The sequence below is a fragment of the Phyllostomus discolor genome, chromosome 8, assembly GCF_004126475.2.
Source record: "Phyllostomus discolor isolate MPI-MPIP mPhyDis1 chromosome 8, mPhyDis1.pri.v3, whole genome shotgun sequence".
Taxonomy (NCBI): domain Eukaryota; kingdom Metazoa; phylum Chordata; class Mammalia; order Chiroptera; family Phyllostomidae; genus Phyllostomus; species Phyllostomus discolor.
The window spans coordinates 26,660,796-26,676,944 of record NC_040910.2 but is presented as its reverse complement, the minus strand read 5'-3'; the positions used below and the strand labels follow the sequence as shown (position 1 = coordinate 26,676,944).

The 16,149-nt window shown below is 42.4% G+C and overlaps 1 protein-coding gene across 2 annotated transcripts in view; it reads right to left on the bottom strand.

Moving 5' to 3' along the window:
• PDGFC (platelet derived growth factor C) overlaps positions 1-15,358 on the bottom strand; it is a 168,195-nt gene extending 152,837 nt beyond the window's left edge. The window contains exons 1-2 of one of the 2 annotated variants that reach the window (XM_036031972.1): positions 14,852-15,358; positions 13,968-14,201 (exon numbers count right to left, since the gene is read on the bottom strand). In XM_036031972.1, the coding sequence (XP_035887865.1) occupies positions 13,968-14,085 (118 nt within the window). In that variant the 5' untranslated portion in view covers positions 14,086-14,201; positions 14,852-15,358. Of the gene's footprint in view, positions 1-13,967 lie in introns of both variants that reach the window. The other variant, XM_028521946.2, reaches the window with a different exon arrangement.
• Positions 15,359-16,149: the final 791 nt, after the last annotated feature.

Here is a 16,149-nt window from a genome sequence, read left to right as displayed (position 1 = left end):
TTTCCTTCCTTGGCAGCCTTCACCTACCTTAGGGCTTCTCGCTTCTCTCTCTCCCTCCCCCTCCCTCCTCTCCTCTCCTTTTTCCCTTTTCCTTTTTTCCCCCCCTCTCTTTTTTTTCTTTCTTTCCTTCACTACTTCCTCTTCATGGGATTTCCACAAATGGGATTTCCTATTCCTTCTCACTTTATTCTTTACTTTTTATCAATCTTCATTCTGTCTTTATCTGCTACACACCATGAGGAATCAAACTTAATCTATAATGTGTAGCCTGAATAACTGGGTGGGAAGGCCAAAATGGAGTTCATGCTGAAGCCTGAAGAATTATCCACACCCAAGTAATGCATTGGTGTTCTTCCTTCCGTGCCTCCTTTGCTCATGACATATCCACTGAATCTGTTTATGAGGTCTCAGTCAAAACAAACAGCACATTACACTGCATGAATTTCTCATGCTTTCTTATTCCACATATCTGCTCACCAGTTCCTATCTCCTAAAATCTACGCCACCTTACCCTTGATTCTGAGTGTACACACCTGTTGCTCATCTTTCCAGGATCCTCTCCTCTAACAACTTTTCTAAGCCTTTCTAAGGGCTCTGCTATAAATAATCTTGGCTTTCTTTGAATTCCCACCAAACGACGTATTTTATTCTGTATTATAGCTAGCTTCATGTCTTATGTCCGTTTTTCAAAAGAAACAACTTGAAAGCAGCAACTAAGTCTAAATTGACTTCCTGTCTTCCACAATGCCACATGATTCCAGGCAGGCAATTGTATCACTTTGTGGGATACACCTCAGTTTTCAGAGTTTTTATTAGATAGCATACAACTATGCAGAACTCCAGGCTATAGAAAAGAGGTGAGTGGGTAACAAAGCAGAAAGACAGAAATTGTTGTTTTCAAGCTCACAGAGATTCCAATTTAAAGGCAGATCTTAGGTTTTTCATGGACTTAAGGCCATCTAGCCTGAAGTTGCTCATTAAAGGAAAAAACGGGAAAAAGCAAGTCACACGTTACACAGAAACTATAATATCCACCATTGTCCGTTGTTGTGTAGGCCTGTGGAGCTGGAGCAGTTATTTCCGCTGCCAAACTTCCAGCAGTAACACTTAAAAGTTGCCAGTATGGTATGATGCCATCAGTTTTTTAAACTTAGAAAGGCTCATTGATTTTTACTAAGGTTTTTTTTTTACACAATCCACTTCCTTTAAGGCCAAGTGAGCCAACCCTGATTGAGAGAAATTACAGAATGAATAAATGTTGTGATATCAACATAGAAATTAGTTTCCTTTCCTCACTTCAATTTCCAAATTTAGTTTTTGGCTCTCACTGCCACTAGTCACCACCCCCAATGCTCAGTGCCACACATTCTCAAAGTCCCACCCACCCTCCCCCTTTAACGGAATGTCTGGATACAGCCTCCTAACAATGTCAAAGGAGGTGAATCAACATCCTAATGCAACGAAGCAGCTTTCTAATGCAAGACAACCTGGAACTTTTTATCTATGTTTCAAGTAAGACAAATGAATATCACAATAGATTGGTTATAACAGTGTTTTTATTATAAGACTGGCAGAGTTAGTGACTGTAAATTATAACTGTTGCTGGATTTCTACTTTACACTTTACATAGTTGCAGTTATGAGCCTACTCTTGTAAGCCAAAACAATTATTTTACAATTAGTTTAGACATGTCTGAACCCAGAAGAGAAATTTCAATTTCAATCATTTTATGTCCCTCAAAGAGATCCCAGTGCTACCAAAAGGCAGGTCAATCCAACCCTTCACACATGAGTTTCTAACCACTGTCCAATGCTGAACAAAGGTACATGGACTTGCTCAACATTTTAAATGGGCATTCACACTGCAGTATGAAAAAGCAACCATGGGCTCTCCTGCAGTAAGGAAAAACAAACCAACAACAAAAATAAGCTAGTCACTTCATTGTCAAGATAGAACATGATCCCCGTCCTAAAACACATAATACACACCCCTGAATTTGGACTGCAAATCTATCACTTGAACATCTAGCAAATGACCCAATTTGTTTACATGGCCCTGTACCTTTTTATGGCCTTTCTATAAAGAAGTTATTACATCCATTCCCTTTATTTTGTTTAAGAGTGTTTGAACGAGCCCCAGAACCACAAGCCCGTTAAACAAGCTCCCCTTACATGGACATGGTCTCATATAATTCACCACTGCCGGGGAAATTTTCAAAACAATGTTTGTAGTTTGGACACACCACACATTCCCACACACCAAAAATATTTCCTGTGGTGTATGCAGTTTTAAATGTTCGGCAAATATATTAAATAGGTCCTGTTTTTCCATTTTTTCCAAGTAAAAGTGTGGCATTTGCACTTCTTCCAGAAGATTTACACCTCCGAGTGTTTTGTTATGGTAGGTTGACCGTTCAGAAATGACTGCAAGCAAAGATTGAAGGAAATGTGAAATCCAGACACCCTAATTGATTTCCTAGGATGTAAATGTTAGTTCTAAAAGGAAACCATTTTAAAGCAGTTAGTTTAATGGGGTGCCCAACTGATGCCTATTAAAAGTTATCGGTACAGATTAAAGATAAATTTTTCTGCCATGAAGAAAAAGCAGTTAAAAATAGGCCTACAGAATACTTAAATTTCTAATTTTGCATTCTCAATCAGGCCTATAAATCTCAAGCCTATTAATATTCTCAAGAAAACTAAGATTACAACCACTTCTTCAAAGGTTCGCATTTCTCAACAGGTATCTAGACTCTCTCAACATCCAATATCTTGGCCAGTTTTGACCTGGGAACCTCCCGCTATTTATAGATTGTTGATTTTCCTAGCAATGGTCAGACAGCTTTGTGATACAAAGTGAAGATACGGTTGAGCCCACACATACTACGTATCTGTAACATATAAAACCACATGTGAAACTACAAAAGCAGCAGTGTGCTGTGAATTCTAGTCTCTTGTATTACAGAGGCAATTCATTTTCGTGTAAGCCTCCAAAAATGGAGTGTATTTTTCTTTATAAGTAAAAGTAAAGCCAGTAACAAAACACATACTTATCTAACAGGAAGCAGCCCCCAATGCCTTTTATTACCTACACCACAAACACATTTCTCTCCAGCAGAAGAGATCTGCCTCCCATACACCCCATCTCTGGCTCTGGAGGTGAGGATCTATGCTTTTGATATGAGCACTAGCCACTTTTTTTTTCTTGTTTTTATAGTGTTCACATATTTGTCCTTTGAATAACTGTGATAGCAAATCACACTCTAGTAAGATGGAGTCCTTCATATATTTCCATAAGCCAGTTGGAAAACTCTAGAAGTTACTTCCTATGTTCTTCAACAGCTGGCACCCTGCCTGCCATCATGTCTTGGGTTGAAAGTATGATAAAGCAGAAATGAACCCAGCAGGTTTCCCTTTCTCCAAACCTGGTTAGAAATTTCTAGCATGCAACGGAATATTGCTTTCTTCCTGTTTGTTCACAATTTAACCACATGTTAAGCAAATGTTCCTTCTTAGTACATTGATTTTAAACATTGCCCGCTGCCATAAAAAAGAAATTATAATGCTCTAATGATTCCCAATTTGCATTTCTAATCACCTCGGACTGTGAATGTCTGTGGTAGTAGGGGAAACAAGCCGTGATTTATTCCTCAGTGGGGGGGAAAGATAAATAATATGGCTCTTTAAAAGACAGATGTCCTTATAAGTACCCAACAAAAATAACTGCTAGAAACTACATGAGATAAGTACCACAGAAGTCCGACTTCTGTTGTTCAGGGTCTCTGATCTCTGCAGTGATTCAAAAAGCAGGTGCACTGGCCAGCTGGGCATATTTAAGTACAGAAGCATAGCTCCATCTTGCAAATAATGAAAAGCTCAAAATAGTATCCACTCAGGAACAAGGATTTCCTAGAATGCAAAGAGCATAGCTTCAAAAAAAAAAAAAAAAGGCAGGACATCTAGATATCACATCCGCCAAGAGAATCCATTCATTTCCAGTCCTTAAATACCGCAAGATATTTCTAGTGTCGTATACAAAGGACCAGCATGAACCTCACTAGAGAAATGATGCAGTTACTCAATGAAAAGGAATCAATTTTCCACAAAACTTTCAGTTCTTTCCCTTAAAAGTGTTAAGGCTCTTTACTTCTTGCAATGTAATAGCTTCATTACACTAATTCGGTGCACTGCAAGCTGCCTCCCTTTTATCACAATCTCCTGATCCCTCTGCCAGGCTCATTCCGCATGCCATCCATTTTGTGAATGAAGTGTGAAAATAGCTCTTTGTTTACAGAAAGAAGGCAATAGAGAGTAGTGTGGACACAGGCTTAGCTTATGCGAGTGTAACTGAGGCCGTGCAGCCTGCCCTTCTCACCAGTTCACAGCTTCCAAACATGCTTAATGACTGGGAGAAAATTCCAACAATAGTAGCTAACTATACACACCAAAGCAGAACTCTGCTACTACATGCCCACTTAGAAATTAACTGAAAATAAAGGGTTTTGACTAAAACTGAAACATGAAGGCACCCTTTTCATTTATTCTGTTTGTTAACAAGTTCTGCAGGAAGCATGCCCTACAAACAGCATCAGTCTTTGAATGCATACACCCACGACACTTTTTTCCTGCCTCTACTCATCCTCGACCCTGGACTCCTCTTGTCTCTCACACAGGATAGGCCTTTGCATGCCTCTGTTCGTTTGCAGACTGCTTCTTCTGCCCCAAATGCTTTCCTCTTTTCCCTCTCAGACCCACTTCAAAATAAGTCACCTCCTCTGTGGGAACTTTACTCCTTGCACTTTTCTTTCCCAGCAGAATCAACCGTTCAGTCAATCAGTAGAGAATTTCTGAGTTGAACTAAAGCAACTGTGTTCCCATAGCACTTGGAGTGCAGAACTAATAGACCATGAGATTAAAAAAAAACAGCCTCTGCCATCCCTCTTGGACAGAACGTCTCGAGGGCAGGGGCTGAATCTCGTTCTTCGTGGCCCCAGCACCTAGGGCAGAACTTAGCCAAGAGCAGATGCTCATAAATATTTGCTGAATAAAAAACAATGTTCTAATAAAACATTAGACCATTTAACTCACGAAGGAGGAGGCACGTGGCTCCGAGTGCTGGCTTGGAGTCAGACCTAAGTCCAAACGTTTACCAGCTGTGGGACCTTGGCTAAGCTCCTGAGCCAGTGAAGCCTTGTTGTTTCTCCTAATAACTCACGGGGAGGTTATAAAGATAACTGTATACTGTCTGCAAACATTGACCACGATGCAGCACCTAGCAAGCATTCCTGGCGAGTCATTATTTTAAGCATTATAAAACCAGGGACTCACTAAGAGCTCTTTAGACCCATTCAACTCCTCCCCAAGAATGAATTCAAATATCACCCTTTTTGTGTCCTTCCTGGGAGCTGTTACTGTTATCGTCAGTATTCAACTAATTATTAATAAGAAAGGGGAGCAAAGGGACTTGAGCTGAATATATTGGGGACCATAAGCCTGTTTGCTCCATCAGGAAGCTATGCTTTCACACTCTAGGGGATGGCAGCACGGCCTTGCCAAGGGGATTAACCCTCCTCCCTTCCCCACTCCAGTACTGGATTGTTAGAGAGTACAGTGGAAGTTCAGTCTAACTACAGGGTATACACCCATCCAAAGCCTGTGAAAGCTTGGGAAGTTGACTGATTCTTTTGAAAAAGTACATGGTTCATCCCAAAACCAAGCTTCTGGTTATAACCTCTGGGGAACGAAGAATCTCTCTGTCTCTCTTTCTCTCTCCCTCTCCTTCTCTCTGGAACCTGCTCACTCCATGCACTCGCATGTCCTCTCTCCACATCCATGTGGCCTTAGCAGCCGAATGGCCAATGGCCATGTGTACTCTGCACAAAGGCTCCAGAGGGGAGCCCGAGTAAACTGATTACAGCCAGGAACACGATAAACTAGCCTGATGCAAGACTGAACTAAACTTTAATATAGAACAAAAACTCTGGGCAATGGCCTTTATACTGGCCTTACTGAAGACAAGATTGGGCCTTTTCCATGGCAGGAAAGACAGAGATGGGACATTGGAAAATCAGGAGGGGAACCCCCTAAATTTTGCATCACTAATGAATTTCATTACAAAACCCCTCCTCCCAACAGGTCTCAAGAAACTCTTTTCCTCACTATACCATAAGAACTCACCTTCCACCATAAGAGCGACACAAATTTAGATCCTTTACTTACCATTAAAGCACCTTGTGCTGCTTGGGATGTTGGTTTCCCTCAAGAAACCAGAGTCTGCTTTGCCTCTGTCCCCCAAAACCCAGCATCAACCCAATGCACCTTATTTGATTGAGGAATGGTTCAGCTACTATTCAACAGGGGAAAACATCAAATACAAGAAAAAATCATATTTTCAAAATAAAACACATTTAAGCCTAATACCAAGAAAGCAAAATTACCGAAGCCATCCTGGCAAAGATGGTTCAGTTTAGAACCCAGGCAAATGTCCAGGGAGGAAGCTGCTCGGTCACCAGGGAACTGGAAATAACTGCTGGAAAACGGCCTTGAGATCTCATGTGAAGTCAGATAACTGGTCAGATTGGCTAAGCTCAACTTATAATGCATGCCCATCAAGTCAAAGACAAAATGAGCTACTGCTCCCAAGACATATCACTCTTAATAAATTGATTTTAACAATAACTGTAATTAGATTAACTCCTCTTTATAATTTTTAGCTCCTTTGTCCTCAAATTTAGAAACCACAAACAAAAAGCCAAATTAATTTTTAAAAAGCCAAATTAATCTTATTTTAGGCAATCTATTCAAGTCCACAGCTATGAATTTCTTTCCTGATGCTTTTGGCTTCAAAGAGAAATCTGAATCTCTGTATAGATTATTCTACATAATAAAAAGTAAATACAAATTAAGGTCACTCATTAAATCCATTCAAAAGAATAACAGGCATGCTTTCCAAGCTCTGCTTTCTTACTCATTTCTATGGTATTTTCATCTCTGAGACATCCTACTAAATCAAATGTTCAAAATTACCTTTTAAAAAAACTCTGCCTCATAGGACTATTTGTTCCCATGTCAACCATTTTCTTTATTATCATCAATTCATAAGCCAAAATTTTAAAATAAACATCATTCATCCTCAGACCTGGTACACCTACTTAAAATAATGCCATAACATATAATAGTACTACCACAGGGGTAGTACTTCATTCAAGTCATTTGCCAAATTGTCAGACTTCTACCTCAACAGAAGTATTACAATATACGTTGGTCCAATTATATGTTCTATTTAATTAATGTGATTATTTTGAGACTGTTTTCCTAAGTGCCCTTGCAAAGAATGTTTCAGAATCATGGGAGTCTCACCTCCTTTCACAATCTGCAAAGCATGTAACCGCCTAAAATAGTAAAGAAATGAGCCCTGGCTGGCGTAGCTCAGTGGATTGAGTGCAGACTGAGAACCAAAGTGTCGCAGGTTCGATTCCCAGTCAGGGTAATGCCTGGGTTGCAGGCAACCGCACATTGATGTTTCTCTCTCTCTCTCTTTCTCCCTCCCTTCCCTCTCTAAAAATAAATAAATAAAATATTTAAAAAATAAATGAATAAATAAATGCTTTCATAGGAAGCATTGGAATTTTAAAACTGAATTCTTTTTGTCTAATTGGTTCTCACATAAGGAAACTACATCACCACATTAGTAGTTTAACACTATTGTATTCAACAGTGACCTTGACAAAATCACTTCAACCTTCGTGGCCTCACTTTACACATCGGTGAGGACAGGCTCTTTGGGGTCCTTCTGGTCCTAACATCCCACACACCATGTTTACTGCTGATTTCTAGTCCATGCAACTTATCTGTGGGCCATAAGCAAAAGATGGAAAGCACACTGACTTTGGAGGCATGTCAGCCACTCTCTGTTCTTAAAAGTCCTCAGTCCATTTCATATCAATCCCATTTCCAGAAAATACAGAGGTACACTCAGCAATGGCACTTTTAAGAGGATAACTCGCACCAGTTCTGGGAAACCTACCCATTTACTTGGTATATACTCACCTACTAACATGGCATAGTTGACTCTCGAACAATGTGGAGGGTATAGAGATGCCAATTCCCCTATAGTCAAAAATCCAAACATAATTTTAACTCCTCCAAAACTTAACTACAGTGGACCCATTACATCTGCAAATTCAAAAAACAGTATTTTCAATCCACATTTGAGAATCCTCTATTGCAAGTGTGAAAATACAGTGTCTATCTGTGGTTGACTGAATCTACAGATACCAAAACCTGGGATATGAAGGGACTATTGTATTTACTGGAAAAAGAAAAAAGGAAAAGAAGAAAGAAAACCCACATGTTGTTCAAAAGTCAGCTGAATTTAGTAAGATGTTGAAGTAGTATTCTGATTGACATATCTTATCACGAGCAAAATAAACCAGTTTATCTTCCTATGTAAAAGGCAGAACAATGCAGAGGTTCCAAGACCAAAAAGAGACCTTCAAAAATGGTCTGCATTCTAGTCAACATGATAGTCTTACTCCAATAAGGCACCACATCCAGAACCATTCAGCAAGTATTTATCGGGTGCATACAAGGTACAAATACCTGTTCTGGGTTCTGGAGCTTCCACAGAACACAAGTCAGACACAGTGCATGGTCTTAGGGAACTCACATTCTATGGGAGTGGTGGTTGAGGAAGGTTCACAGTTAATTAATTAAGTAACACCAAAAAGAATATCAAAGAATGGCCAGTGCTACATGGTTAATTAACCTTGGTGTGACAGTGAGGGCGGGCTAATCTAGACTTGGTCAGTAAAAAAGCTCTTTCCGAAAAGGAGATTCATCTAATCTAGATGGCAGGAAGGTCCTACCCATGCTGAAGCAGCTGATCAGTGTTGCCCAGGGAAGCAGGAGGGACCAACTGAGAGGTGCCATTCACTGTCACGTGTGCCATGTCCCGCTTCCTCATCTCACATACCATAAAGGAGCCAGACCCAAAGAAGCTGCAAGAAAGAGGCCATATCTTTCCTTCAAGTCCATGCCCTTCAAGCCACAGGCATACCAACTGAACTTCAACCACTGGAGGTGTCCGTAGGCGACAGGAAAGAGAAGTTTTAAAAAATAGCAGTTGGAGGCAGTAGTGGAAAAATAATACATGGTAGTTGTTTAATAAATGAGTTATACAGAAATTATAAAGAGTTATATCTAGATATCCTGGCTATGTATAGTGCTGCCAAATAAAACAATCAGAGACACCAAAGTTAGACTAAGTAAATGAAATGACTTTTATTATGACTTCCGCTATTTGGGTTGACACAAATAGAAATCTGTGAAGAAAATTTTACCAGTCTTAAAAACATTTGCCAGGGGTAGGGTGGGGAAATGTACACGTTATAGATCCATTAATTCAATTATAATTTCTTTAACATACATCACGTTATCATATAAATTCTGTTTCTACAAAAACTGTGCAAGTTTGTAGATAAGACAGAATTTTAGCAGTGCAAAGGTAGAAAAATCACGGAGTGGAAGAGAATATAAAGAAGAAATGCAAGAAATAAGATTCATGAAGGATGAGGTAAGAATAGACAAAGCTAGAACTTTGGTGCCTGAGACAAAGCTCTAGAAAATAGTTTAGAAGGGGAACCCTAGTGTCTATTTAAAGCTATTTAATGCATCATATTCTAGTCCCTGAACCTTCTGCCATACCTTTGTACTTTCTGATTATCTTTTAGAGGCAAATACAAAGTATATCAGATTAAATGTAAAACAAAACAGTTGGTAAGGGAGAAAAAGTTTCCATAAAATAAATGGGGCTTTTTGGTCACCTACTGTGAAAAAAAAATCATCATTATATAATGACTACTTTATTTCTTCAACTTCCTCAACTATCTCAAACACAGCAGAGAACCAGGAGGAAGTTGCTTTTTGTAAAAAAAAAGAAATAAAAAGCTTCTAACAACAAAAATAAATGTCACAAAGGTCACACAGTACAACTTATAGACTAACTGACAGGGAAGTCCCTTTAGTCCTCGGTCAGAGCCTACTTACTCTTGGACACTATTCTAGGAACTGTAATTATCTGTTTTTCTGTAAAACAGACTGCCACCTAAAAAGGGTTGGGGAGTGGGCACAGTTTTGTTAGCTACAGAAACAAAACCAGTAGGAGAAGGAGAAAGCTGGCACTGAAAAAAAAAGAGAGACAGAAAAGCCATAAACACAAGATACATGTTCTCAAAAAGGCATGACTAGGGGACCATTTGTCTCCAGAGTAAATGGTGTGTAGGCAGCCACAGAAGTCCCTGAGGAAAAGAGCACACACAATAAGTGATGTCTGTAAGGACAATCCTAACTAACAGGGGGCTATTCCAAATCTTCACTCAAGGTGGTTAAAGAAAATAAGAACACTAAGAAGCATGTGTTGAGTCTGTAGGTAAGTTAAAAGCACTCACCAATAGTTCCAGGTAGACAAGGCCCTACTCCATCAACAGCTTTGTGACTGGCATTTATTTGCACTATATGCAACAGATTAAGTAAGCCTTGGATCATTTTGGGTTTTGATGTACATGATTCTTCCTGCTGCAACTCAGAATGCCATCCTGGAACTTACTTATTCAGGGTAGGCACTCTCATCTAAAATGAGTGCACACAGACAACAGTAATTTTTTCCATGGTTGTAAACAAAGTATAGACCAGAAACCCGACATAAGTAAGTGTTCTTATCTTTCATCTCCTTCTTTAAGCTAAATCTAGGGACCACTGGTTTATACGTGAGACTTCAGGACTGGAAGTAAGGCTAAGAATGAATGACACTAAGACAACTTATAATGTCATGTGATAAAGCTACTTTTACAGTAAAGTAGCAGGAATCTCAATACAGTAGCATGTCAAAACCCAGGTAACTGATAACAGGATAAATGACACTTAATCCCTCAAAACTAATTTTGAAGTACCGCCAAATGTTCCAGTCTAAATCCAAATATGTAACATCAGCTATCACAATCAATTTTCATTTATAACACCTCATGTTTCTCTCTCTTTGTTATTATTAGTTTCAGGAGTACAGCGTAGTGGTTAGACATTCATACACTTTACAAAGTGTTCTCCCCGATATTTCCAGTACCCACCTGGCACCACACACAATTTATTCTTGACTGAATTTCCCATGTTATACTTTATATCCCCATGACTATTTTGTAAGTACCAGTCTGTACTTGTCAATACCTTCACCTTTTCCACCCAGTACCCCAACCCCCCTTCCTTCTGGCAACCATCAATCTGTTCTCTGTATCTACCAGTCTTTCTGTTTGGTTTGTTCATTTATATTGTATAACACTACTTGAGATACCAAGTTAATATTGAAACTGAGCAGACCTGGGGACTTGATTGAGTCAACATCATTTGAGACTTTGGAATGCTCCAGGAAAGAGAGATCATTGGGGAGGAGCCCTTGAAAGCAGGAACGAACCATATTCACAAAAGATCAATGTGGACATTTCATATTTAGCACTTGGAACACCTTTCACAAAAATAACGCAAGGACAAACTGAGCTAATGGCATTTTTCTGTGTGACTTCTTCAGGTGGGTTTGTGCTTACAGAATTAGACAATAATCTAAACTGAGAAGAGCAATAGTTCAATAAAAAGTTAATCATAATTCAATGTGAGGGCAAAAAATACCCACATAAAGGGATGGAAAATTTGAAAGCCACACAAAAAAAGAAAAGCCGCTAGCAAATTTATTCATATTCCAAGGGGATCTTCTTTAGCACCTACCTGTTATCCTCAAACCTTGGTACCTTGAGGGATAAAAATGAACCTGATCATGTGCAAGAAAATAGCTCTATATTGCCCCCTAGTGCTGGGATGTCCAACTTCTCCTTAGGCTAGAAACTACAAGGTGAGTAGTTCCTCTACTTCTGGTTACTTCCTGCTGCCAGCCTCCTGAGAGCTAAACATAGCTCAATCCTCTGCCCACAGATTAGGAAACAACCAGGCTATTTTTAGCACGTGCATCTTAGGAATGGCAATGGCCCAGCCTCTGATGGCAACAGAATGTGTGTGGCCTGGCTTAATGAACTCACCTCTCGGAAGGGTGTAACCCTACTCCATAAAGTGGCCAATGACCACTTGAGAGCACTGGGGCCTATTACTAAGTGATCCTGCTATGTGGATAACAAGAAATAATGGCACAAAAAGGACAATGAGAGGCACACTAGCAAAGGGAATCAGGAAGATGACAGATGCCAGGGCAGGCTTGATAAGTCAGAGCGGTAGGAGAAATGATATGGGACAGGAACAATAAAAAAATAGAAGTCAGAGGCTAGGAATGTTGGGCATTGTCATTCAGGAGACATTTGTCTAGGAAGAAGCAATATTTTGAACTGGACATTTATTTTACATGAGAAAGAACAAAGGTTGGTCTGATCTGTTTCCTCCCAGGGTACAGCTGGTGCTGTGACTCCTTTGATCACTTTCTCCTAGTCCTCTGCAGCTCCTGTGATTAGAGATAGATCCCTTGGCTGCCCTTTGATCAGCAACTCAAGCAGCCTGCAGGTGCCATGTGCCATCATATTAGCAAGTTGTAAGAAGCAGCCACATTAACCTTGTCTGATAAACGTGACACCATAGATGGCTGCACATACAACAAATACAAATAAAGTGTACAAAGGTCCAAGGAATCCTTCTTTAATGTGGTTTTGTACTTGAGAACTCCCTGTGCTTTCTTAGAGTCGAATACTTTAGAGAGTTTAAATTCAAAGTTAAAACTTGGAAACGCCCCAACACATAGAGCAAAAGTTTCTGTGACTTAAAAATACAGTACACACCATGCTGATTTTCCAGGTATGCTGTTCGTGTTCCTTTTGCCTAGTTAATGAAGTGACAGCTTCTTGCACTTGCAACGGATGACATACAAAGCATGAAACACAAGTACGTTTCCTTTCAAACAACATTAGGAGCCACCACTTGTAAACAGGGTGTTTAATATTCTAATTTTAGACAGCCTACATTACCATTGTGGTTTCATGTGCAGTATAACATTTCTATTTACAAGGTATTCTCAAAAATGACTTCATAATGGTAGATCAAGAGAAAAAGAGTTTAGAAATTGAATGATGTAAATCATATGGGTTCAGAGGCTAAGCAAATTACACACCCTGAAGCTGCCCTTGGCTTTATGAAAGGAGCCTTTCTCCAGCTCTGTGCAATCCCAGCCCAAGGGAACTTGCATCTGAGAGTTTTCTAAACATTTCAGGTACACTTGAAAGCTGAAAGTAATTCTCATTTCCTATGCAGGATTAAGTCGTTTCCCGCACACACAAAATAGCAGTCATTCACCAACACATATAAAAACACACCACCAGTAAGGTAAGGACTTCAGAGTACACACAAAGGCACATAAAAAAAAGCACAAGGGAAATACTTTTTTAAAATTCTCCCTAAAAGCGTCCATTCGGCCTCTTGACCTCTATATTTCCTATCTACTTACTGATTGATGCCTTTCCACTTAAAAGTGCTTCAATTAATGCGGCTGATACATTTCCTGGTACAGCCCCCTCCCGAATTAAAAAAAAAAAAATGAGTAAAGTGAAACATGCCAAGACTCATTCATTTTGGATTCTTTTTTGAGAGGCAGTTCTTGAACTTATAACTCTGGCAATGAGAGGTCCTGCAATGTGCGTCTGAACTTCACGATCGCTCGCAGAAGGTCCCCCTCTCTAGCTGGGGCTGCAGTGGCACCCCTGTTGCCCTGATCCAGCTTTGCGGCAGCTCCCGAAGTTGCAAACTGCACTTAACCTCCAAAACCCCATGCCCATGAACGCAGCGCGCATTTACTTGGGTACAGAACGCTTATACCCTCACAGGCTGGTGCACATCACACACCAACGCACAATGCCAACGGAACACACACACACACACACACACACACACACAGACTCGAGAAGGGGGAGAGTGGAGGGAAAGACTCACCGTTCTGTTCCTTGTTGTTGGAGAACTGGAATTTACTACTCAGGTTGGACTCAGCCTGAGTCGCGTGTCTCTGGCCGGCCAGGGCACATATCAGCAGGAGAAGCCCGAAGAGGAGCATTTGGCTGACTGGGGCGAGAGCTCACTCACGGCGGGCACTTGGGAAGCAGCGACTCCCGAGTCTCTTTCACCACCGCCAGGGGAAGGCTGCACTGGGGTGGAAGCTCCGAGCCTGCTCTGGCAGCAGAGAATCGCAGGGTAGTTTCCACATAATCCCATCCAAAACTTTTTCCTAGAGCCCTCTTCTGTGTCTCCAGTTTTTGAAAAGGATCAAAGCAAAACCTGGACCTGAACCAGTTTCCCAAGGTTTAAACAAATCCTGAGCTGTGCCGAAGTGGTGGGGGTGGGGGTGAAGTCGAGGGAGGAAAGAGGGGGGTGGGGACGCGGGGGAGCCGGGGCAGCGCGAAGAAGTCACCAGCAAGTTGCTGGGAGCACCTGTCAGTTTGGGGGACTGGACAGAGGCGAAAACTCAAGGGTCGCGCGAAGACAGCCTCCAAGCCAAGTTGGCTGCGAGCACTTTCTGATCAATCACAAAACTGCCAATAGATACGGCTCTCCGGGCGCCCCTCTCCCCCGCCCCACCCCCATCCCCGAAGGGGGAGGGGGAAGAAACAAGGCGAGCGCGCCGCGGCGGGTCCTCGGGGCAGAGGAGCCGGAGCGCGGCCGGGAGGGGTGGGGGGGACGCCGGATCGAGGCCGCCCTAGGCGCAGGCGGAGGGAGGCCGCGGGGCTCCCGCTCCCCAGCCCGGTGCGCAGCCTGATCCCGGCCCCGACCGCCGCAGCACAGATCCCGGCACCTGGCTTGAGTTTTCCGCGATCAAAGTTCACCTTGTTTGGGTGTTTCCCTCGCTTCTCGAAGCCCAGGGAAATTCGGCAGGTCGGGGTCACGGCGGGACTCCGGTAGCTCCAGGCGCTCTCCCCCTACGCCTCGGGCTCCGCGCAAACCACGGGGCTCGGTGCCGCGTCTCAGCACGGGGCAGAGAGAGAAGGCCGGGCGGGCCAAGGCTCCGGCTTGTCCCCTCCCCTTCTCTACCTTCCCCCTGCCGGCGGAGTCGGGAGGAGGGGGCCGTGGGCCCAGCCCGGGAGGAGTGAGCGGCTGGCGAGCCGGGAGGCTGAGCCGCTCACTCTCCGGCAGGGGGACAGCCGAAGGAAAAGGCGGGGGTCACTGCGTACGGGAGGAGCACCCCTGGGTCTCCTTCTCTGCCACTGGGTAAGGCCACCAAGTGGCCGTCCAACAGGTGCTGGCACAGTCTGGGGTTAGTGCGGGGCTCCTACAGAAAGGACCCAAAGGGTCCGGGAGAAGAATGCGGTCAGAGCAGTGGCCCCTGGCTTCCTTGCCACACAGGACGCCCCTGGCCCCAAATAAAGAGCAAGATGGATGGTGAAGGGTGCTGCAAAAGCAAAAAGAACTGAGGAAGAACTTTCTGCAACTCTCCTTCCCCGCCCCCTGTGGCCGAGACTTGTCATTAAATTCCAAGGGGATCCCCATTCCCAAAGGGCTTGGCCAGAGTTTCCGCACCAACGGAAGAATGCAAACTGGCATTCAAAGATTTCCCTCTAGTGCCCAGCTCTCCGAAGTAAGGTCGATAAAGGAAAAGTAAAGACAAACGGACAAAATAATAACAACATTCATTTATTTAACAAACACTTTACTTATTGAATGCCTAAGTGTCAGACACTGTTCTAGGAGCTGAGTGTAGTAGTGAAAACACAACGTATCTGCCCTCAAGTTTGTGTTCAAGTTGGGCTGCACTAAATTCGAGCAAATCAGAAATATTACCCAACCTCTGGTTAAGTCAATGCAAACAACTCTGCCAGGGATGGTGCTCCAGGAGGGATTGGAAGGAAGGGTACCTGTGCTGAAATAGGGGTGGAGTTCCCAATGCCTCTGTTTTAATGAGTTACCCTTCCTGACCTTACAAGATCATCTACTGAGTATTAAGGAGAACTATCCTGAATAAGGATCCAGGGATGCTTAGTCAGGGAGGGGCCTCCTCTTACTGGACCAAACCAACAGCTGACTCTTCCTCAGTCTTACTGAAGATGCCAAACCTTCTTCCCGTATTAGGACACCCACTGAGACCCACCAACTAGACCTCTCTGCTTGTGATATCCTAGAACTCTTC